At 38.5% G+C, this 26,149-nt stretch overlaps 1 protein-coding gene across 4 annotated transcripts in view; it reads right to left on the bottom strand.

Annotated features, from left to right (window-relative positions):
* Positions 1–15,470: 15,470 nt before the first annotated feature.
* Positions 15,471–26,149, bottom strand: part of LOC129770909 (uncharacterized) — a 93,144-nt gene continuing 82,465 nt past the window's right edge. For 2 of the 4 annotated variants that reach the window (XM_055774099.1, XM_055774101.1), the window contains 3 exons: positions 16,519–16,774; positions 16,306–16,459; positions 15,471–15,787 (listed from right to left, as the gene is read on the bottom strand). In XM_055774099.1, the coding sequence (XP_055630074.1) occupies positions 15,687–15,787; positions 16,306–16,459; positions 16,519–16,761 (498 nt within the window). In that variant the 5' untranslated portion in view covers positions 16,762–16,774 and the 3' untranslated portion in view covers positions 15,471–15,686. Of the gene's footprint in view, positions 15,788–16,305; positions 16,460–16,518; positions 16,775–16,840; positions 16,983–24,256; positions 24,633–26,149 lie in introns of those variants that run through there. The other 2 variants (XM_055774098.1, XM_055774102.1) reach the window with 2 other exon arrangements.

Genomic DNA, 26,149 nt, shown 5'->3' with positions numbered 1-26,149 from the left:
AATTGCCTTACACAAAATTGCAGCTTAAGACAACTTGCAGATGATGGAGTGGTGTCTGTCGTAGGATCAAAAGAATGCGACCTGCGAGAACCCTTACAAGATACTTCGAACAATTTTTCAAACTGGGCCATTGGGCTAGGAATCGAATTCTCCACGGAGAAAACAGAGATGGTGTTTTTTTCTAGGAAGCATAGACCAGCAAAACCAAAGCTTCAACTTTTGGGTAAACCGATCACTCATGCTATGTCATTCAAGTATGTTTGGGACTGGTTCGACTCCAAATGTACTTGGGGGGTCCATATTAGGTATCTGAGTAAAAAATGCCAACAAAGAATAAACTTTCTCCGTACAATTACCGGTACCTGGTGGGGAGCCCATCCCGAAGATCTTATGATGTTGTATCGAACAACTATTCTCTCAGTGATGGAGTATGGCAGTTTCTGTTTTCAATCAGCTGCCAAAACACACCTCATTAAACTCGAGCGAATTCAGTATCTTTGTCTCCGTATTGCGTATTGCGTATTGAGGGGGATGTATGCCCTCAACGCATACCTCGAGACACATGGTATGCGTTGAGGGCATACATCCCCCTCAACGCATACCATGAGTCTCGAGGTTTTGGCAGGTGTACTCTCGCTAAAAGATAGCTTCAATTTATTATCTCTTCGGTTCCTCATCCGGTGTAAGGTTATGAACCCATTGGTGATCGAAAATTTTGAGCAGCTTATCGAGCTAAATTTTCATTCTGGATTCATCATCTCCATGCAGGTTGATCCTTCTTCGTATATTCCCAACCGTGTTTGTTTTCCTGACTACATCAATTCCTCTGTACATTTTGATCTGTTCATGAAGGAGAAAATCCATGGAATTCCAGATTATCATCGATCGGGGATCGTTCCTACGATCTTCAATGCAAAGTATGGGCCTCTATGAATGAGTCCACAGGATTTGGAGTATTCAACGGAATTTTTAGCACCTCCCACAGTCTTCAGAATCCTTGCTCAGTGTATATTACTGAATTGGCAGCAATACATTGGGCGCTGGACAGCGCCGCCTCACGACCTGTTGAACACTATTACATTGTAACGGATAGTCTTAGCTCTGTCGAAGCTATCTGTTCAGTGAGGCCGGAAAAGCACTCGCCGTACTTCCTTGAAAGAATACGAGAAATTTTGAGTGCTTTATCCAGACGCTGTTATGTCATTACCTTTGTCTGGGTCCCTTCACATTGCTCAACTCCGGGTAATGAGAGGGCTGACTCATTGGCAAAGGTAGGTGCAATTGAAGGCGATATTTATTAGCGTCAAATCGCCTTCAATGAATTTTATTCCTTAGTCCGTAAAAATACCATCGCTAACTGGCAACGTAAGTGGAACGAAGATGAATTGGGTCGGTGGCTTCACTCGATTATCCCTAAGGTTAGCCTCAAACCATGGTTCAAAAGTCTGGACTTGAGTCGGGACTTTATTCGCACTAAATCGTCGTGCGAGGAGTATCTTGTTGCCAGATCGAATTTAGAAAACTCTCTTCGGGCTAGAGGAAGGCAGCCCAATGTGCCGGTGAGAGATGTGTTGGCTCGGTTAGACCTTGATTACATGTCCCAAATATATGTCTTCCTAAAAGCTATCGATCTTCGTGTGTGATTGTCCTTATATCCTTATATTCTCCTTTTCCTTTTCCTTCACGAGAAATCAAACCCCTTCTATCAACAATAGACTAAGGTGAAATGTAAATACATATTAGATATAAGATAGGCATAAGAATTGAATATGATGAATGTGAGTGCGAATTTGAGTGTGGACATTGTCAACATATCCTTATATCCCATCCTTTTCCTGAAAAAAATGTCACCCTTATAAACTCGAGCAAACCGCGAGTAATCGGTTTTCTACTTCTTTAACATTAAAATTAATGAAAAATGTTTATATATACTTGTAACTATACAGATAGGAATTCGGATCCTTTAAACTTATGTAACTGAGCCTGTAAACATAACCGATTTAATAATAAAAAAAAAGATTCAGCTCAACCGGATATGATTTAGAGGTGCCTCAAAGCGCTCAATTTTTTGATTTTTTGATCCTCGAAAATCTTCCAAGGGGAGAATAAAGGAAATTTGGAAAACCGATTTTTTTCGGTGTCAAATGACTTTAAAATGCATGAAATGCGAGATCTGGTGTCATCTCGAAAAAATATTTTAGCCGAAAATCGACCTTTTGGGACTGAGAGGCAATGAAGATATGGAAAAAAATAATTATCGAATTTAAAGAACCGACCATGTATATTTGTTTATTGGCAAAAAAATTACCTGTCCAAAGTTTCATCTCAATCGGACATGATTTAGGGGTGCCTCAAAGCTCACAAAGTTTTGATTTGAAGTCCCAAAAGGTCGATTTGCGGCCTAAAAAATTAGAGGAACAGAGTGCAAAGTCGGAAATTTAGGTTACGAATCGTTCATTCTGAGAGTCGCGTAGGATTTTGCTGGTACGATTTGCGATTAAATGCCCCTCTAATATTCTCTAGAAAAAAGTGCTTAACGTATCAATATGAAACGTTCACAGATGTTCAGGGAATACACTAGGCTAAAAATTTACCTGGAAACATTAGAACTTACTGCAATATTACAGTGGATTTTGTAGAGCACTATAAAAATCCTGTTTTTGACACTTTTGAATCGATACAAAAAATTTGAATACATTTTTTCCGTCAAAGTAACAAATTATCCTTGTGCAGAATTTATTGGAGTTTTCAAAACAGTCTTTCGATTTGCGGTGCGATGGTTGTTTATTGAATAATTCATCATCAAAGACGGAGGGGTAATTTTTCATTCAAATTGTAATATATATGTATGGCAAGGTCCTACATGAACGTTCTAGAAACCAAATGAAAGCTGGTTGATAAGTTTAATTTGATTTGCTGTTGAGTTGGTTAGCAAAAAAATTGTGTTAGTCCAGAAAATCTTTGCAAAAAACAGAGAAAAATCGATTTTTCATTTCTTCGCGATATTGTTGCCCACAACACCTACACACACGAAGATAACAAAATGTACGTAAAATATTCTAATACGTTGTAGTTGTAGTTGTAGCTTCAAAATAATGTGCATCCCATCAATATGCGTTGATTTTTCACGAAGTTACAGCATGTCAAAAATCACTTGAAATTTCCGACTTCGCACTCTGTTCCTCTCATTTTGTTGTCGAGTGTACTTCAAATCATATTTGATATAAGAGGTAAATGTATGAAATAAGCTTGTCATATTCACCTACAGTCTCTTTTTAAATTTTCTCATGCATACGAAAACGTAGTAGAAACACATAACGTTTCGCATAATGAGACTTGGTTTAATTGGAGTGGCATATTTTTCCAGGGTCAATGTATAAAAGGTATATCACTTTTAGTAAACAGAACATTGTTAGTCGTTATTCACCTATGACCACTTTGCCTCCAAACATCAATGCAATTTCTATGCTAATTAATCGCTGATATTAAACAAAATCTCTGTTAATCTCTCCTAGAATATGTGAATAGTCGTCCAAGCTGATGATTTGTCCAACATATCAGATTGAATAAACTAAATTTCACGACAAATTCCTTAGATATCATGCGCACAGAAGTACGGCCGAATGGCTATCGAGAGAACAATTTCTATTTTTATGTATATTTTGACATGCGACAGCTCTTCTGAATTACAGGGTGACATTAAAAAAAATTTTAATTAAATCCAAAAGTCATTAAATTCTTTAAACATATTGTGGCTATCAATACGGCAGCTATAGTCAATTGTTATACTAGCAAACAAACCACTTTGCCCTCTCTACCCCTACGTAACGTCATCCATACATAAATTTTTCATGGTATTTCGTTAAATTGTTGTATTGCTGTACAACTTCCAAGCGAAGTTTAGTTGAAATTGGTATTGATTCTAATTGTTTACAATATCTTCAAACGTGGGTGGTTAACTCCACTACGACGCCATCTTCAGTCCATTACTACAAGGGCTAAAAAGTCCCGGGATTCTTAATGAAAACAATCGTTTTTTTGGGCAAATCTGTATTTATTTCTCAACGTTTCCATCGAGGGCAATACACCTGGTATAGAGAGTTTCCAACACTTCGATCCCCTTTGTGCAGTACGAAACGTCTAAGTCTTCGAATGCCACAGTTTCTGCGATGACTTCTTAATTCGAGGTGAATCTCTTTCTATGAGATACCGCTTGAGGCTTGGGAACATATAGTAGTCGCTGGGGGCCAAGCCTGTCGAATATGGTGGGTGAGAAACCAATTGAAATCGAAATTATTTCATGGGCGTATGCGATGGTGCGTTATCGTGATGGAACAGAACTTTTTTCTCCGCAATATGGGCCGCAATTATATCTCTGGTAATTGTTTATCCCTTCTGCAGGTAATCGATGAAGTTTATGGCATGCACACCCCAAAAAACGGAGGCTATAGCCCTTCCGGCCGACCGTTAGTCTTTTGGCCGCTTTTGCCGGCTTTCATGGCTTGTCAGTCACTCTGCAGACTGCCTATTGGACTCCGGAATGTGGTAATGGATCCACGTTTCATCCATTGTCACATCCACTCGATTACGCTTCAATAACGCTAAACCGGCTGTTGAATCATCAACGCGCCGCTGTTTTTGGTCGACGGTCAGCAAACGCGGCACCCATCGCACGGATAGCTTTTTCATTTACAAAATGTATCCTACTCGTTCTTTTGAAATGCCTACGGCCTCAGCAAACTCGCGTAGCTTCACTTTACGATCGTCAGAACGAGTCGATGCACTTGTTTTATGATTTCTGGTTTCTGACCTCGTTTGGCCTTCCAGAACGATATGCATCTGCGGTGGTTGTACGACCCATTTTAAATTCACTAAACCACCGATAAACTGTAGTTCTCGAAGGAGCAGAAGTGGATTTTTTTGTCATTCAGTGCATGGATTGTTCAGGAGTTTTTCCATCAAAAAAACAACGTTTGATCAAAATACGATTTTCCTCTTCTTCCATTGCACAATGGTCCAAGAAGTGTATTTAATTGGAAATTAGCATCTAGAGTCCGACAGTTATTCTCTACACAAAAAATGTCTTGCGCAATTTTTTTTCCAAAATATATATTTTTATTAACGCTCATAAGCGTTAGCCTGACAGGGCCGGGAGTACAATATTATGACAATATTTCTTATTAGCTATGTTAGTAATTTGTAACCGATTATTCGCTGTTGGCGATTTTGGGTGACCAAAACCTTCAATGGAATAATACATCTATTTTTTATCTTTATAGATAGAGGTAAACATAGTTCGACAATGTTGTAGCATCAGTTATTTCGAACAACAATGTGGAACATGGTTTTTTCTATCTCTTGAAATAACCGATATAGCGATTTTTTCTAAGTTGTGTTAGTGTCCCCATAAAAAAAAGGTTTTTTTGCTCTAACTTTTATGTTTTAAATTTTACATGCAAACTGTCTTCAGAAGATAGTTAGAGCTTACTAAGACAATCCTTTTGTGAGACAGAATTTGTCAATATCTCAACTCTACTCAAAGTTATTGATATTTCTTTCCCAAAAATACGCTTTCTTCATTTGTTTGTCGTTCTTTCTGTGGCAAACATACAAAATGTTTATTGGCGGCATTTAAAAGAACATATTTTACTCTATATAATGTGAGATTTCAAAATATATGTTTTTTGTATTTGAGTAAATTTAAATGGGTTTTGGTGAAAACCCATCAATAACTTCGAGTAGTTCGACAATGTTGTAGTTCCAGTTATTTTAATCAGCTTTGTAGAACAAATTTTTTTTTTGTATCTTTCGAAACAATCGATTTAGCGCTCTTTATTCTGAGTTCCATTGGGGTGACCATGAAAAAACGGGTTTTTTGTTCTAACTTTTATATTTCAAATCATCTTAATACATCAACATTGATTTCAATCGACTTTTAGAGCTGATCAAGACCAACATTTTGCGATGCAGAACTTTTCAATATCTTAATCCTGCTTCACCCAAAAACTAATTCCAATTGACGTTTACTCTAATTCAAGGAATAACATAGTTTTGAAAATCTCACATTATGTAGAGTGAACTATGCTCTTTCAAATTTGTTTATGCTTGCACCAGAAATAATGACAATAAAATGAATAGTGCGTATTTTTTGGATAGAACTATCAATTTTGAGTAGAGTTGATATATTGACAAGTTCTACATCGCAAAATATTTGTGCTAGTAAGCTCTTACAGTCTTTCGAAGACAGTTTGCATTTAAAATATAAAAGTTGGAGCAAAAAACCCGTTTTTTCATGGCGACCCTAACGCAACATAGAAAAAAGCGCTATATCGATTGTTTCAAGAGATAAGAAAAAACTTTGTTCTAAAAAGTTATCCTAAATAACTGGAGCTATTACATTGTTGAACTATATTTACCTTTATCTATAAAGATAAGAAAGTTAGATTTTTTATTTCATCGAAAGTTTTAGTCATCTTATTTTTGATGACATCCAAATGGGCACTTTATCATATGTAACAACTTTGTCGAAGACAGTTTTTGTCTAGAGAGTAACTGTCGAGCTCTAGATGCTAATTTCCACTTAAATACACCTGCAGGACCATTGTGCATTGTCTATACGAATGCTCAGGTAGTGACACTTAAACAACTGTAGTTTGTGAACAAAAAATTACAGAAGGGTTGTGTCCGAGACACGACCGCATAGTTGACGTAGGATTCCGTTAGACTATTTGCTGATTTTGGATATGTCTGAAGAATTACATCGTTAAACTCTTTGATAATGATTTGGTGGCACTGAAAAGGTCAATTTTGTTTGGTTGTTGGGTATTGTATGTTCACTCCACTTGTGTTTACCGAGTGATGATGACAGAAGTATGGTAAACAGTCGTTTGGTGGTTCGTATCAGATAAAAGATACCGAATTGAAATGAGATATGACGAAAACCGCCCTCTGTGACCCTAAACGAGATGCCTCCTGTGTTAAGTAAGGATGAAATAAAGAAAAAAAAATCTACCAATATAATATATGATAATTACCAATACCGAACACAATTATCAATTTTTCTCATTAGTAAAAACATGTAACTTTAATATAGAGAAAACATATTTGAAATGGAAAAGGTAATTTTGTTTTATAATTTTTACATTCTGAGTGTTTATTCAACCCAATGCGAATTTTAATTGGACTAACAGCACCTACTACAATATGTAGAGCATATGGGAAATCACTTTTTCGAATATTTCTCCCCTTTTCCAATTTTTTCTCGCCGCATGAACTTTCCTTGGGTGAAAATGAACACAACAAAACAGATAACCGAACGACCAGTTCTCGAGCGAGAACACACCTTGGTTTTTATTTATATAATTGAAATAAAATTTTCACAATACACAATAATCAAAAAAAAAAGGCATTGATATGAAATTTCATGAAGCAACCAACATTAAAGTTCCAAATTTAAATTTTATTTGCTAGAATTAATCGTATCACTCACCTTATTTGCAATATAAAAATGCCCCCGACTTGCATATATTTGGAATGTCGATTTCCCTCGGGAACCTTGGTTTTGATGTCTCTGTTAGGGAACACATTTCGGTGGGAACAAAAACTCCCCCTACTTCCATGTATTTGCAATTTCGATTTCCTCCAGGCAGCTTGGTTTTGATGTCTCTGTTAGGGAACACATTTCGGTAGGAACAAAAGATCCTCCTACTTTCATGTATTTGCAATGTCGATTTCTCCCTGGCAGCTTGGTTTTGATGACTCCGTTAGGGAACCGCCGCATATGTCGTCAAATTCGACCAATTAGAAGTGGGTATTTCCATTAGGATAGGGGTTAAGATTTTTCAATTGTTCGATAGTCAGTTTCATGACATATATTATTTAACTCAATATAAAAAAATTTTACGGAGTGCCGAAATCGATTGACACAAAAATTTCATTAATCCATCATGAAATGACTGAGCAATAAATGTTTGAAATTGGACAATTTTCACGACGTGCTCGATTTTCGATTTTCAATTTGTACCCCAATATGTTCCCGAAAGACGTAATCCTACGTCAAAAAAATCTTATATGAAAATTGTGTTTGAATGATGTGTTTTTAGAAACATCAGGCAATATATAATATATAATATATAATATATAAATTTATATAATTGTTTTGAACAATCAAAAATCAAAATAAAAAAAAAATAAATGCCCTAAATGAATATTGCTCATGGCGACGCTTGGTGCCGCCGAAAGCAGACTCGTTTGCTGAGGAGTGCTGAGCGACAATGAAAATGTCTTTCTAAAGGTAGGTCGAGAAAGAGTATGAACTAGTTTTCTTCGCAAGGGCCCTTCTCAGGGCTAGAGACGAATGAACGTAAAGTTTAAAGTCTCTATAATTCAAAAGAAGAAAAATATTGCTACCAGATGTCACGAACTTCAACATTTTTTGCTACTATGGTGCTACTCGCCCGTGTAGTTGGCGCAAAGGCACCGCAAAAATATTATTTTATAGAATTCCTTCATGCATTTGTCTGATACGGGCTGTGTATCGTTCGTTCTTGTTTTTGGAGAGACTTTAACCCAAAGGTCATTTGTCCCTAACGGGCTGTGTATGACTGGAGCGTTCCGTTATATACATGCATGCATATGTCCTTCGCTTCTTTTGCCAAATCCAGTAAAAGGTGGTTGATGAAACGTATGCTTTTGACGTGATACGTTCCATGTTAGTTGTTAGTAGAAAATGTAAAAATAAACAGTATTTTTGATCGGTTTTATATAGTTTTTGTGGTAAGTGGAAAACAGTAAAATAAACTCTTTTGTTTCAAAACAAATTGATAGTCCTGAGAAGGACTGGAATGGTTTAATGGGTTGTACGGAATCTGCTGCGTTTCAGTCGGATGTAGCAGTTTAGTTTTGGGAGCGGTAGCTTTTACGGATTCGCTGATGCTTTCCTTGACTTTGGCGTCATCGGCTTCTGTGCGTCGATTTGCGAGGGTTTGATTGGCACCACCACGACGAGCTAAACGACGGATAGCGGGTGTGATACGATGCGATGCAATGCACTTCGCTCCTCTGCCTCCTTTGCCGCATCCAATTGTTGATGTGATGAGGAGCGCACCATCAATGCACACTAGATTTAATTCGATACTCTCCGCTGCTTCCTCTTCTTTGCTCCCTTTGCCGCACCGCATCCATCGTTGGTTGCCGATGGCTTCCTCTCCTTTGCCGCACCGTATGGTGTTGGTTGATTTGTGGAGCACTGCACACTAGAAGCCCAGATGTTTGCCGATCTGAGCGTTGAACGAGAATGAGAAATCCAAAATGACTGAGAAATGAATGAGAAATCCAAAATGAAGAAATGACGTCAATTTCGACCAATCAGTACCGTTTGGATAGGGGTTGAGATTTTTCAATTGTTCGATAGCTAATTACATGATATATATTATTTTATTCAAGGTGAAAAATTGTTATAGAGTGCGCAATGTTTTGATGTAAAAATCTCATCAATCCGTCATGAAATGACTGAGCAATAAGCGTTTGAAATTGGACATTTTTCACGATGCGATCGATATTCGTTTTTCAATTTGTACCCGAATATGTTCCCGAAAGACGTAATCCTACGTCAAAAAATGAAATGTCATAAAACTTCACACATAAGCTAGTGATAGATGAACCTCTCGAAATTATCCTGTTTATTTTTAGTGGCGCCATCTGTTGAAAAATCCCGGGACTTTTCAACCCATGTAGTACTGCTTTTCATGAACATATAAATAAGCTTGAGAGCAGTGTGGCTAGAAATGTGAAAAAGAATATATTGAACAAAAAGAATGAAATTGAAAGTCAAAATATTGTTGCAATGAACAGAAAAAAAATGTTGAAAGGGATACGTGATCGGAATCCGATTTTAATCCTAGAACGAAAATAAAGATTATGTCGAATAGTAGTGTATGGCGGGGCTAGCTGGTCAGTTTTGAATAAATTTGGTTAAAGCTTTGTAGTACGAAGTTTTTCGTTAGTATGTTATGTACCACAATGAAGCTTTACCTTTTATTTGACGTCTTTATATTTCAAAATAGATTGGCCAACTAACCTCACATGCGGGGTAAGCTGGTCAATATATAAGGCATGACTATCATATAACAGGCATGTTCTTTTTGATCAATTAAGAGGGTAGTACACTATGGAAAATTGAAAAAATGAAAAAAAAATTTCTGGCTTAAAATGTTCTCTATGATGTCAACTTCACTGTAGTTTTTTCCCAGGTTTGCCCGATGCTCCGTTCCGAAGTTACAAGCCAATTAGTGGACCTACTTCTTTGCTAAAGGGGGTAGTACACTATGAACATCATAGAAAGTATGTGTTTTCACAATTTTTTTCAACGAGAAAATGAATTACTATGATTAATCTGATATCAAAGTTTTATTAGGCATATATTACTTAACAAACAAAAAATATATTTGTATATATATTTGGACTGTCCACTGAATAGTCGCAACCGGTTTATTGAACCCTTGCAGCCAAAACCTTGTAAACTGATGGGAGTTCTACAAGTTTTTCTAGTGGACCGATTTCAACCAACGATTTTTTTACATAATCTTGAATAGATTTCCTGTTATCTTACGTAGGATTTTTTCAAAATATTAATTTTTGATGAAATGGTGATATTTTTTGTAAAAAATAACGTTTCTACCTTAAAAATCGAGACAAAAACATTCACCAAAATTTTATTTTTCAAAATATCAAAAAAAAATCTACGTACGATGACAGGAATTTTAGTGGAGAATCTGGGAAACCCCATTTCATCAAAATCGGATGGACGGTTCCGGAAGTAGAACTCCCACCAGTTTGCAAAACATGGTTTCGAGAAAAACGCGTTTTAAATTTTGGATTCTCGCTCCTTACGCAAAGACTGAGGTCCACTAATTGGCTTGTAACTTCGGAACGGAGCATCGGACAAACCTAGGATAACAACTACAGTAAATTGGAAATCCCAGAGAATATTTCAAGCCAGAAATATTTTTTTCAAGTTTCCATGGTGTAAAGGGTGTATCACATCAAATTGCATCACGGAAAAAACGCTGTAGAAATTTAATTTTTAGGAATTATATCTTCAGCTTTCGCTTATAATAAGATAAGAGTGTATAGATCACGATGGTCCACGGTCAGCAGAGTACTAAAACGATACTTCGAGAACCTAACCATCGACCGGAAGGTGAAGAACGGCAAAAATGGATGCTCCGTCAGTGAAAAAGATCACAAGCGCGTAGTTAAGCAGTTTAGACGTGATCCGAGAAGTTCGGTCCGGGATGTCGCCAATAAGCTGAATTTGTCAAGTTCATTCGTCCAGCGGACCAAGCAGCGGCAGGGCCTGCGTACATACAAGGTTCAGAAGGCTCCTAACCGCGACGAAAGGCAAAACATGGTGGGGAAGACGCGAGTCCGGAAGCTGTACACCTAAATGCTGACGAAGCCGCATTGCCTGGTAATGGACGACGAAACCTACGTCAAAGCGGGCTTTCGTCAGCTGCCGGGCCTGTTGTTCTTCTCCGCAGAGGACAAATTCAGCGTTCCGGAGGAGATTCGCAAGCAGAAACTATCCAAGTTAGCCATCTGCTCTTGCGGAAAGCGGAGCGCCCCCTTCGTGATGACCGGCACGGTAAACGGGCAGGTTTACCTTAAGAAGTGCCTACAGAAGCGCTTACTACCACTATTGAAGCAGCACGAGGGCCCGACCATCTTCTGGCCGGATCTCGCTTCGTGCCACTATTCAAAGGACGTGTTGGAGTGGTACGAAGCCAACGGGGTCACCTTCGTGCCAAAGGAAATGAACCCGCCCAACGCGCCGGAGCTTCGCCCAATAGAGAAATATTGGGCGATTATGAAGCAGGCCCTCCGGAAGAACCCAAAAGTTGTCAAATCGGAGGCGGACTTCAAGAGAAAATGGATTTCTGTTCAAAAAAAACTACAACCTGACGTTGTACAGAACCTTATGGACGGGGTAAAGAGGAAGGTGCGAGCATACGGGCTTGGGCTCGAAGTATGAATAAAAAGAAAATGCCAAAAGTTGTTTAATAGTTTTTATTTTACTGTCTAAAATTTTCAAAAGGATCGGTCTACTGGGCGAATTTCTACAGCGTTTTTTCCGTGATGCAATTTGATGTGACACACCCTTCAGTACCCCCTTAAGGAACGCGTGAAGAATGCGCGCAACGCATCCATCAGTTGCTTACGGGAATGGATATCCTCATGACTACCAATGGAATCAAATAATATAATGGATGGATATATTCAGATTGATTTTTGAGATGGTCCTATGTGCCTTTGTCGATCAAAGATTCGAACAACTTGATTCGTTTACTATCGCGACCAGAGCGGTGGATTTGCAATATTGAAGCATGCAACCAAAATTCAAAAGGTTTGGAAATTATATATAGCAACCTGTAACTTCAATGATGGTCTACAAGACTTTTGAAGATAATGAAAGAACTTTAACTTGAAATCGGTCCGGAGTTCAACAATTTCTGCGGAAAATCGGATAAGGGACGAATCGAACGAGCAGAGGTGCGGATGTCAGAAGTAGCCAGAGAAGCCCGCAAGTCTAATTTGGCAACAAAAAGTGACAGAAAGATCACCTTTTAATCGTTGAAGGACAGTTTAATGGTCCAGAGATTGCAAACTGAGGATACGATGTGAAATAAACAGAATAAATGTATCTAAAATTTAAAACACGTTTTTCTCGAAACCATGTTTTGCAAACTGGAGGAAGTTCTACATCCGGATTTTGATGAAATAGTTTTTCTCAGATTCTCCACTAAATTTCCTGTCATTCTACGTAGGATTTCTTCGATATTTTGAAAAATAATATTTTGGTGAATGTTTTTGTCTCGCATTTGACGCATTTGACGGCAAAAAATGCCGTCATTTCGTTAAAAATCAATGTCATGTTGAAAATCAAATCAATGTTGAAAATATCCTACGTAGGACGACACGAAATATATCCAAGATTGTGTAAAACACAATTGGTTGGTCCAGTAGAAAAACTTGGTTTGGTTTTGGCTGCAAGGGTGCAACAAACCGATTACAGTTATTCTGGGGACAATCCAATATATACCTAATAAAACTGTGATATCAGATTAATCATAGTAATTTATTTTCTCGTTGAAAAAAATCGCGAAAATCTCATAATTTTTATGATGTTCATAGTGTACAACCCCCTTAATAAATCATTTGCCATTAGAGGTTTCCTTCATTTTTCAATAATTAATCTAATCCAAATAAAAACAGTAAACAAGTATCATGTTGTCAAGTGAAAAAACAAATTAATGAACATTTCAAATTGTCATCCTTTTTTCTATCTGAAACTACATAAAAGTCTTCAAAAGTCTTGCTCGGCTTAGAATAGTAGCTTCCGGCTTTTTAATCGATAGCGTGGAATTCCGTTGTTGGAAATTAGCCAAGCAATCTTTTCCAGCCATTTCGTCTTTCTTCCATGTAGCTGACAACAGAATCCGGAGTTTGCGGCGCACAGCCGGTTTATTGCTTGCATTTGTTTTGTCATTTGTACCGTTCGCCCCAAACTAGATTGAAATAAACTCCATGTATGCTACATGACTCGATGCATTATTGTGAGTTCTGATATTCAATGTTAGCGTTTATTATATTTAATGAAAATTTCACAGCAAAAAAAATACAAATATGACAATTATATTGCAAGTGCGGTGTGCGGTGGTTGGTATCAGGTTCTCTCGTTTCAAATACACTGGGTTTAGCAATAAAACATATGCTTTCTATATTTGTTTATAGTTTGCGCAATGAAACGCGGCATACCTGGAAATTTTATATACGATGCTTTCAAACGAGCAGTTTCTACAATGATGATATTCGTGTGCCCAACTAGCATCGTTGTTGTGTGACCAACTAGCCCTTTTATACATGAAAATTCAATAAAGAAAAAATAAAAGCGATTTCCATTAACATTTGAAACTAATACATACAATAAACCTTTGTTTCACGTTAGAACCAATTATTCCATGATTATTAACTGTTTTTCAATGCGCAAACAGTGAATGATTTTTAGAAAAATCCGGACCATGTTCGTATTTTTTAACCTACTTAATAAAAAGTTTTCTTAATTTGTTTAATTTATTGCATCAGCATTTCGCTATTTATCATGTATAGATCGCTAATTTTTTGCACGCACAAATTTCAAGACAACGTCACAGACCAACTTACCCCTATGACCAACTAGCCGCGCCGTACCCTACTATATATTAGGTTGGAGATAAAGTTATCTATTATTTTTGGTGAAATTCAAAACTATTTTTTATATGCTTCGGATTGTCCGATTTGGGTCAAATATGCATCGTTTTGTTGGAAACTATATGGTGGATGCATCTCGGAATTGTGTGGCCTTGCGTTGTCCTGAAGGAACATAAAGCCTCTTCTGTTGGCCAATTCTGGACGTTTCTGATCAATCGCCAACTTCAAACGGTCCATTTGTTGACAGTAGAGATGTGAATTTAGTGTATTCCACTAAAAAAAATTTTTTTTTCAAATTTCAAAAAAGGAAACAAAAATTAAATTGAACGTATTTTACTGATGTACAGGCACCATAAATACCATTCACAGAGGCCTGGCTTGCAGTTTCGCCTTTGAAAAAGAAAAGTGTGAAATGTACCGAATTTTTTCTACATTTTTTTTATCTTAAGATAACTTTTGTGGTATATTACACTGTTACCATTTTGAGGCGTAAGAGTATCGCTATCTATCGATAAACATTTGTTTTTTTTTCTATATAACACAGTAGCCGTTTAGGCGCAAGAGAATTCCTATTCTATCGATGCACAACACACGTCGCCTTTTTTTTCGGCGTAAGAATATTGCTATTGTTCGAATGTTCACAGTTGGGCTGTTCACAGCGGGACTGTTGATATGAGGCTTCCTTTGTTGCGTTATTAATAGTGCCAATTACCGAAGCAGCAGACCGAAAATGTGAGCGGTAAGGGACTGGGATTACCGACACATGATGATTGTTGCGTGGACATAGTAGCTAGAATAACACACTAAGATGGTCAGTTGAGGGGCCCTGAGTTATGAGCTCATGATCGTTCGCTTAATAGCGGACACGCAACCAATTAGGCTACGAAGACCCCCGATTTTTTTCTTTGTTGACCTTCATACCCTATAACCCTATAACTCACAACTGCATGGAACAGACAAAAAACAGAAAAATAACTTTTTTTTAGTGTGAAATGTCACCTTCACAACCTAAACCTAAACCTGAAATTGTATCGATATTACGCGAGATATAGATCAGTAAAGCCAGCTACAGAGAAAATAATGGATAACTTTTTCCCGGCCTAATATTTCAATGCCAAACCCAAAGAACAAGAATTTTATTTGATGAATGTTCATTGCAATTTAGGTGGTCGGGTCCCCTACATATTACAGCCGTGATAGAATACAGTACAAAGGTTCTTATAAATAAATTCCATTTTATTATCAAAACGATTATAAATATCAAATATGTTATCAATAATATTATTCCATTACATGTTAATTTTAAATAAACTTATATGAGTATTATTCACATTTGAAGCTATCATATATTTTGAACATGTTAGTATATACAATCGACTTGAATGAGCTAGTAATATTAAGCTTAATTCTAACTTTCAGTTTTCTGTTTGTTGCATTGACTATCGTCTGTATGGCTGTTTAGAATATTGTCCTCTTTCGTTTTCGTTCTTCTGCACTACGAACTGGCTGTAGACTACAGTCCACATGTAAGTGAAAATAACTGAAATAAAAATGAAACATGTTGAATTATTTCAATTAATTTCATTAAAACAAAAAACAAATAAGGGAGACGCTGAGAATCAATATTTGATCCGGCTATCTTAATCATAAAGAGAAGAGAAGATGTTGATGGTGATGATGAATACACTGTTCAGTACGAGGTCAGACACTCGGAAGGTAAATTATTAAACCATATCGAATTAGAACGAAAAATATGAAAAAAGCAACAGCAATAGCTTTACAAAATTTTATCCCAAATTTTATCCTAATGAATGTACTATTTCACCGACCTTGAAAAATGGATCACAGAACTAAGTATTAGGCTGTAGCAAAAATTTTCACACACAATGCCTTTTATCTCCTGAGTATCTGATCTAGTACTGAATAGGATCGTAAGGACAATACAATGTATTACCTTGCACTCGGTAACAATAGCGTTGCCAATCCCGAATACACGAATGGCATATACACCTTTTTTATAATATGTAAACAATATTAAAACAGAATCCGCCTACTTACCAACCCATAATAAGCCGACAATTAACCACAAAGTACCACTCAGAGTGTATCCATCAATGAAGTGCACAACTGCTGTGTATATTACACTAATAAGCAGTCCTATAGCCAGCATTATGCCAAGAACTACCCAAGGCATCATGAGGAAATGATTTTTCTAAAACGATTTAATATGTAAGGATAATCGATAATTCGTTAATTTTGCTTGTTACTCACCTTTATAACACCGAGAATCATTATCAAACAAATCAGGATGGTCATACAGAGATTAAGCGCAAAAATAATTTTCACTACATTCTGAGGCAACCAGTCCATTAAAATAGGCTTAAACTCAACTCTTGTGGTGAACATTAAAATTAGGGAAATTATCGAAAGAACAATTCCTATTATTCCGGAAGTTATAGATCCATTCCGCAGAGAGTAACAACGACAGCAGGAATTCACAAGTGGCTCCGCCATTTTGGTTTAGATCCTGCAAATAGTAAAAAACAATAGCGTTACAACTTCTAAAGATACATGTACTTTTTCATGTATCTACAGAAATATAAAAGTAGGATGAACGATGTAGATTGTGACTCAGTAAAACTGATTCTCCATTCCCTCAGTCAACCCTCAAACCGGGTCACAATAAATAAAATAATTTGCCCACAGAACTATCCGACCTTAACCTACATAATTAAGAATGAATTTTATACCCATAACATATACAGACATACCACGCGAAAAATTGACGCGGATTTTTATAATCGACATAAACATTAGAATGGCAGCATCACATCGTAAGAGCAAGTATGAAGGTAAAGTTAAAAATAGATCAAGAAAATCGTGTGTAAAACTCTATTCATAGACAAATACAGTAACGCAGTAACGAACATACACTTTAATACCAGGGAAAAAAACGCATGTGAGTTGAAATGTGCCAACAGAAACTTTTAATTATCTCATCAACAGTTGTATTTATATCAAAATAATGGTAAAATAGGGCGCCTCAACTGTGTGTGAATTTGCTACAGTTACCACCGTTGCCGTGGGGTATATAATCACGATACAGTGAACGCTTCCACTAATGATTCCTGGAAAATTATGAAATAAAACAACTAAATGGACTACTAACAGCAATTGTTTTAAGCACCCACGGAGGCGTTTTATATCGCTTATGCTAAAGTACGGTCAAACAGTCAACTACAATTTTTCTACTTTTGTATCAGTTGAAGGATAATCATTACGTGGAATTTTTTAATGCCAGGTAAGCGAAAACGATGCGATTCTGGAAGAACATTTCCTTGATTGAAGAAGATATTTGAAAAAAAATGTCTCACTCAATCATTTTCCAGAGACCACGCTTGTTAAGGTTTAGTTCGTTACAATATGGAATCACTATTCATTTCAATGCAGCGGCCGTAGTTTGCGTATCTGAAATCTTTTAACAGCAAATTGTTTGGGAAACTTTTATCTTTCAACGGTCACGTTGTTTCGAAAAAAATGGGCAGGATGGAAACCGAGAGAAGAAATTAGATTTTGTACACCTACATTAAAAATCCGGCGTGGTCAGGGAACTAAAATCACGAAATCTCTAAAGGCCAAATCGACTGTGTATGATGTGCTAATACATTTCCGTGAACGTACAACTGTTGTTCGGATGGATTAGAGGATGCGTCGCAGAGGAATTTACGATCGGAAGCCGAGGTTGAAGGAATTGAGAACAATTAAAGACAATGGTGTCGATTACATCGAAAAAGACCTCAATCCTCCCATTTCCTCCCAATGGAATGAATGAAGAGATCGTGGAATAAAATAGTCCTAGAGGACGACCAACAGGGAATCCAAACTTTAATGGAGGGTATCCGAAGGAATTTACGAAAATTATTCAAAACTGCAATGGAATATTTTTCAAATATTTCTTTCTGAAAATAACAATAAATTTTCTGCATTTTGATATAAAAACATTTTGCGCCTTTAACCAATCTCGGGATGCAACTGGTTTTGTGATTCAGGATTCTAAATGAATCAAGCTTTATGTTACTCAATCGACACTAGCATCGTTGACACCTTGATACGTGATTTCATTGATTAGGTCGTGATTTCATTCGCGTGATATCTCGGCTTATGTCCAATCACTACAACCTAAACGCGCATCTCTATCGCATTGGGCTCGCAGCAAACAATCTTTGTGATTGTGGCGATGGCTACCACGACATCGAGCATGTTGTCTGGTCGTGTATCCGGTTCCATGCTGCTCGCTCTCAGCTCTCTAGAGCACTGAGAGCACAAGGCAGACAATCGGATATCCCCGTCCGGGATATCTTAAAGACTGCCCCAGAAAGTATGGACGCACCCAGATTTTAGTATAAATAAAACACAAATGTTAGAAACTTAGTTTTTCTTCGACATATTGTTAACATAAGATTAGTACAACAGCCCGGTGTTCTCAATTTCTGCTATCTATCGATTGTATGCAAGCTGGCGCACCTTCTTGCGAACGTTCTTCATGAGGTTCAGCACAGACTTCTTAGCGACGAGTCTAGACACTTTTTTCCAGTCCTTTTCAAATTGTTGAATGGTTTCTGCTGGAGAGACATGTTTCCTAAGATGTACCTTCGTCAATGCCCAAAATTCTTCAATAGGGCGAATTTCCGGGCAATTAGGGGGATTCATGTCCTTTGGAACGAATGTTATATCTTTTGAGGTATACCACTCTACCGTTAGTTTCGCGTAATGGCATGACCCTAAATCCGGCCAGAAGACAACAGGATCGTTGTGGCTACGAATCATGGGTAGAAGCCGTTTTTTAAACACTCCTTGATATAAATTTCGCTGTTCATTGAAGCAGTTGTAATGAACGGTTGCGAAATTTTACCGCAGCCACAGATAGCTTGCCAGACCATAGCCTTTTTACCAAATTTTTCGACTCGAACGGATGTTTCAGACGTTTCGACGAGAATATTGATGCCGTTCGAGCCAGTGTTGCAGAGACTCCATCGACATCAGGTCGCCATCGTTCGCAAGAGTTAGGCATCGCTCGAACCACTCTCCGACGCATAATTCGTGTTGATTTGAAAATGTTTCCGTATAAAATTCAAATGGCTCAACAACTTAACCCATACAGCGGCTGCCACGACCAAATTATTGCGCGAAATGTTCCCCGGAAGATTAATATCGAAAAACGACGATTATGACTGGCCACCGAGATCACCTGATTTGACGCCTACTGACTTTTTTTATGGGGATATTTAAAATCCAAGGTATACACTGGTAAACCAAGGACCCTGGCTGCGCTGAAAGACAATATCCGACAAGAAATTGCTGCCATATCGGCCGAAACATTGGGCAAAGTGATGGAAAATGCCGAAAAAAGGGCACATTTTGCGGTCAAGGCCAGAGGCGGTCATTTATGAGATATCATAATCAAAAAGTAGTTAGAACAAATCTCCTTGGACCAAAATAAATGAATTTCAAAAAAAAAATTTAAAATTTCACTTCTTTACTTTGTTATTGCAAAAACAAACCCTTCCACTTTAAATGGCCCACCCTGTACTTGCCCTTCTCGCGCCGTATAATACTGTGGCCCCGGCAAGGATTTATAGTCGAATTTAACGTATGTTTCATCGTCCATTATTATGCACTTCGAATTCCCAGCAAGCATCGTATCGTACAGCTTTCGCACTCTGGGCCTGATCGATGCTTCTTGTTTTGGGGTTCGTTTTGGCTGCTTCTGCTTCTTATATGTTCGCAGATTCAAACGTTCTTTTGCGCGATGAACGTTTGATTTCGACGTGCCAACTTTTTTGGCCACATCCCGTTCGGATACCTCTTTCTTTTGCTCGAACGCCTTCATTATACATTTATCCAAACGAGGACTGGCAGGACCTTTTTTTCGTCCTGTTTTCGGTTTATCCTCAAAAGAGTTATCCTCACTGAATTTCCAGATCGCTGTTCGCACGGCTTTCTCACTAACACTTTCGATTTTTGCTAACTTTCTTAATGACAATCCGGGTTCTGTACACCATTTGTGCACAATTTTTCGCCGTTGTTCTGCTGAAAGGCCACGCATTTTGGAAAAACACTGCTAGAAAAAATATGCCACTGCACAGGTGCTGAGAGACAAAAGCAAACAACGGGACGCAGCCAAAAAAAGGACCAAATATAAAGTATTGTGAAATGGCAGCGGTTTCTGACTGCGTCTATACTTTCTAGGGCAGTCTTTAGGTAGCCGGGATCCTGATCTTCTGCTTCATCTATACCTGTTCCTCAGAAACGCCGATGTCAACGTTTAATGATGTTTCCTTCGTTGTGTCCCCGTTTCATATCCCTCCTATCCGATCGATAAACTTTTACTTAGTCGCGGCAATACATACACACACTCTTTACAGATGCACGGGCCGAAGGTTGTGCAGTCCACTGATGATTCAACAAGAGCCAAAGGTTGTACCGCTCATGACAACTCTACACGAGCTGATGATTGCGCCGGCTAGTGACCATTCTATCCTGGATTCCTCGAGTCGAGAAAGACGCACCACGCTAGATATGGGGTACAGACTAGGGGGGCGTTGCTGATTAATGGTCAGCTGCATCCCAATAGGAAGTATCCCGTGTCGGGCACACGTACAGAACATCGAAGACTGCGACATACCAATTATGAGAACACTTGTAATACTAACCTCGAGTCAACCGCGAGTAATCGGTTACATATTACTAACATAGTCTAAGCAAACATTGTCAAAATATTGAACTCCCGGCCCCGTTAGGCTGACGCCATATGAGCCTTAATAAAATATATATTTTGGATAAAAAAAAAAAAAATCGTTGACACCTGTTAATAGAAAGCTGAGCCGCATGGCATTTCAAATGTTTACTGAGAGCAGAACCATCTTTTTGTCAGAGGATTTGTTTGTTGTGACTGAGTTGATATTGAACGATCTGCATGTGCGTGCATCGTGGGATTGAGACATTCGTGGTAGATTTGACAACGCGATTTCTCACACATTATCTCAATTGAGTGGCTTCTTGGACGTTTGAAACATCCGCAGTTTAGCACTGATTCAGCCATCAGTGACTTCCCAACTAATAATTCCCCATCAGTGAGACGTTTGTATGATAGTATGATAGCTCTATGCTAATAATAATGCCTGAGCTATTTGCTTCGAAAAGCTCTATTTAAACCTTGTTCACGCAAATTAGGAGAAATTATAAAGATATAGCCAATATTGTTCATTAGATGTAGTTTAAAGTCAATTAGAAACCATTTATCCAACTGCAAGGCGTGATGGAAACATTTATTCGACCATATTATGATGTGTTGAGCTCTACTTAGACAGCGCAATCCGTCAGAGCCACCCTTGCTGGATTTCCTACCTGTCGAGACCGATTAGGAAGCGCCCTACAACGTGACGCGCGCTCCGTCACAGTAACCCTCGCAGGATTTCTCTAACCATGGTTGCGCCTATTATGTATGGCCTTCCAACAAGACACGCACTCCGTCACAGCTACTCCCGCGGAGTACATCCATTGCAACAGCCAGCCAGCGTGCAGACTTAGCTCGAATATGATGTGTACGATTACGCTGTCCACTGCATTCCAGGTGTCCTCGTCGCGATACATTGCCTCCACGATATTACCATGGAGGCATGAAGGTCAGCTCACGTACACACTCCGGACAAATAGGCGATCTTGCGTGTCCAAAACGGTGTAGATACTGCGCCCTCAATAGCTTCCGGATCCCTCTTGTTCCCCACCTCCTATAGCGGTCGCTCCGCCAAGATGATGTCGATAGGGACCAACCTGTCTATGACGCAAACCACTTCCGATTATATGGTTCTATACGCACTCGCGACTCGCATCTTCATGGACCGGTACGTACTATTCAGCCTCATCGTGCTCCGTGTTTGAGTTTCTAACGACGCGATCCAGGCTGGACTCCCGTATCGTAGTGTCGATGAGGAGACACTAGCCAGAAGGCGCCTCTTGTTGCTGCTTGGTGCAGAGGATGACAGAGTTGTCCAAAGGACTGAGCTACAATCTATCGAGAGGGTCCACAGGATGTGGATAGTGGAGTCGGTGTGAGCTAGCTCCTTAGGCAGTCCCGGACAAGCAGCGGGAGCAGGCTGGAATGTGTCGGTTTGAACCAACTGGCATCCGTAAAAACTATTCAGAACACCACAATATCCGTACACTGCTCTGACAAGGCGAGTTGATGCCACGTCTTTCCTAACGAACCTCTTACAACGAGCATCTGCTTTCCAGAGGGACGGTTCAAACAGTGTCTGACTCGGACGGCGTTCGGCGGTTCGCACCTACCGCAGTGGAAGGGCATTCCACAGTCTCTTCAATTTATTTATTTATTTATTTTGGCTTAACGTCTCTACAACATGGCCTGGTATACCATGTTTTTTTGTGTATCGTTCGTTGCTTAGTGTTTTCATGTCGCGGCTTGCAAGACCGGCGGCCAACTCCTTGCAAGAAGACTATCGGGATACTGCTGTTTTACGTCCCGAGTACTTGGCATAGGGCTTACAGAGGCGTCAATTCGCTTATAGAAGCCGTTTTCAGGTTTTGTGGCTTTTCTCGAGAACTGGTAATGCCCAATACGCGCAACAATTGCGAACAACCCTGCCCACTGCGGAGGAAGTAGGCGCAGCTTCACTGAACGACAGGTGCAGTGACGTCGACTGGGGAGTGAAGACCGCCCCCGGGTGCACGATTTTAGGGGTTCAGGGGTTCAGGAAGGGGGTGCAAATAAACTTTTCCGCCCCGGGTGCAAGAGCTTTGAGAATACTGCATCACCGTACACGAGGAAGCACGAGATATTTTCAGAGCAAAAAAGCACCGATTTTCGGAGCCAGCTGTACCGTAACCATACACGTAAAGGCTTCGTGCCACATGTGGCTATATGCAAGGACCTGATTGGTGATCTTCTTACAAAATAAAACAAGTCAGCTCTCCAAACGCTCCAAAATTCCGTCCCATCGACGAATTCTGGATTATCAACAGAGCAATAAATCACAAAATTTTGAAAGCGATGGAAATGAACTTGAATTCTATAATTCTGCTAAATTACTGATGACAGTGTCTAAACAAGTCGACCCTGCTTTTGCTCGAAACCCGAAAGAAAGTTTGTTCTAGTTAAGAGAGGAGGTTCAAAAGGCGATGATGTCTTACCATAACCTTATAGTAGTACTTGAAGACACACGGAATTGAGCTTTTTTTGTGATAATTTTTGTGTGTCCTCTTTATTTTGAATAAAGTCTACAATCGCGCGAAACAAGTTTTACGCGTTGGAATAGAAACGTGAAAGAGCGGTTCTCCTGCTTTTGGCAATGTTTTGTTTAATACTTGAACGATAATGACTAGAAACTTTAGGACAAAATAAAAACAGCTAATTCTGAACGTTCTTAATTTCCTTCCGATCGAAAATGTATTTCCCTCTCTCATCTTGCCTGGTCCTGACAGGGTAGTATCCAAATATCTGATCAATTGTACATTTACGCTCGGATATTAGACCAAAATCAATGCTGCTAAGTTTTGCGTTTCATAGTTCTCAATTTCTGAATTCTGAAAATAATAAATTAATCGTCTTCTCCAATGTAAAAACATCCGATTTTGGTTACATTAAAACTGCAATATCGTTTCACATAAGCGCTCCGCTTAAATGGCTAGTCAATAATGTTCTAGTATCAACAGATTGATTGTTCGATACACTCAGCTTCGTAAACATTGTGGGCATCATACAAGCGAAAGCGAGAGGAAGCTCTTCGAAGAAACATAACACAGATACACATCAATGCAACACAAAATCCGGTACACAGCTATACCAACATCATAATCAAAGGAACGACCAAATATGAGCATCTCTAAAAATAGTGCTTTGATCATCATCGTACGTCATCATCGAGAGGCGAGCCAATTCACTGTACATGAGCTACTTAAAAACAGATACATAAAACGAGCCAATGTTCACCTGTCTGGAAATTTGCAATCTAATCGAATCACTGGGATATATGCACTCTCAGGAACAGTTACGCGCGATTTGATAACGGGAATGTGTCCAATTTTCCTTTCGGGATTAAAAAATATACTTCCTACAGCTCAATTTTCTTCAGAAAAACGAACAAACATAGTAAGTAGCTAATCTAACCCGTTTCGTAGAGATACTTAATACGAACTGAGTCTTCTGCGATAATTGCGCGCTGCACTAATATAAACGCGCGAATGCGACTTAATCCGTGTGATAATTTCTTCGTCTACTAATATACTACACGCGTTCGATGTTCAATTAGGCTACTCAGTATATGTGAGTCGCGCAATTTACTACTTCATCACGTACACCACGCGCTTCACGAAATACCACAGCAAGACTCAAGTGATTTGTTTATATTGAAGCGTGGCGCAATACCGGTTTGCCAACTAACTGTAGCAAAAAGAAACCTTCATAATACAACACACCGTCGAGGAAGTGGGTGGGTGTTCGCGATGTGTGAGCGTTTGAATTTCTCGGCCCAACGAATTTAATTGTGATAGAAAACTCACATTCCAGTATTGCTCAAACTATGTTGTATCTGAAATCTGATTTCAGATTAAAAGTTTAGAGAGCTTTCAGCGGGTATCGTGTATGTTGACTGAGAGATGCTATATCACATATAGTTTGGGTGGAATCAAAGTGAGAAATTATGAAGCAGAAATATGCAGCATTATTTTTTTTTGCTTGATTCAATCAAAGTTTGTTCCTGTTAGATGTGAAATACGTGGAGTTTTTTGTGCGGACGCCGTAAACCAAAGTAATTCGTCCGCGGTTTTGTTGATTTGACTCCAGAGATTTCATTCTCGGTCACTCATAATTGATGAGAAATATTCCGTATCAATACTAGATGACTCCGAATAAATAAAGTTGTACTGTATCAACAACACATTTGATGTTGAAATTTGTTCAAAATTTTCGATTTTTTAGTTTTATTCGAATCCATCTGTTCTTTCAAATTTTCTGCATAGATAGGGGAAGGTGGCCCTAATTCGACCGCCTAAATTGCCGCGGCCACTCATCGCATAAAATTATTGTTTGCTTCAACTATGTTTCGTTCTCCTCACTTAGAAGACTGAGCGGTCTTTCAAGTCGCATTGGTTGCACGTTCGCTTACTAAGCGATCGATCGTGAGTTCAAAACTCAGGGCCCTCAATTGACCATCTTTGTATTTTTATAGAATAACTACGTCCACGCAACAATCATCTGCGATGGAGATCTAAAAAGGCTAGAAAAGAAGAGCCTCTAGCTGTTGGGACACAGTTTTGATGTGGAATTTGAAATATCACAGTTAAAGCAGAAAAAACACGTTTTTTCATGGTCACCCTAATGCAACTTAGAAAAAAGCGTTAAATCGATTATTTTAAAAGATAGAAAAAAGCTTTGTTCTACAAACTTGTTTAAAATAACTGGGGCTACAACATTGTTGAGCTATGTTTATCTCTATCTATAAAGATATGAAAGTTAGATTTTTCATTTCATCGACAATTTTGGTCATCCTATTTTTGATAACACAAAAATGAGCGCTCTATCATATGTAACAACTTTGTCTAAGACAGTTTCTGTATAAACAATGAATATCTCCCACAAAGTTGTTTTTAGCGCCTTCTATCTGAGTTGCATAAGGGTAACTATGAAAAAACGGTTTTTTTACTCTAACTTTTATATTTGAAATTCTACATCAAAATGTTCTTCGTACGACTTTTAGAGCTTATCGATACAAACATTTTGCGATGCAGAACATGTCAATATCTTAATTCTGCTCAAAATTATTAATGGGGTTTCATCCAAAAACTCATGATTTCAATTTTAATTTAATCAAACACGAAAAATAAC

This window comes from Toxorhynchites rutilus, chromosome 2, assembly GCF_029784135.1.
Source record: "Toxorhynchites rutilus septentrionalis strain SRP chromosome 2, ASM2978413v1, whole genome shotgun sequence".
Classification (NCBI taxonomy): domain Eukaryota; kingdom Metazoa; phylum Arthropoda; class Insecta; order Diptera; family Culicidae; genus Toxorhynchites; species Toxorhynchites rutilus.
Note: the sequence above shows the minus strand (reverse complement) of the source record. Positions and strands in the feature narration are given on the sequence as shown.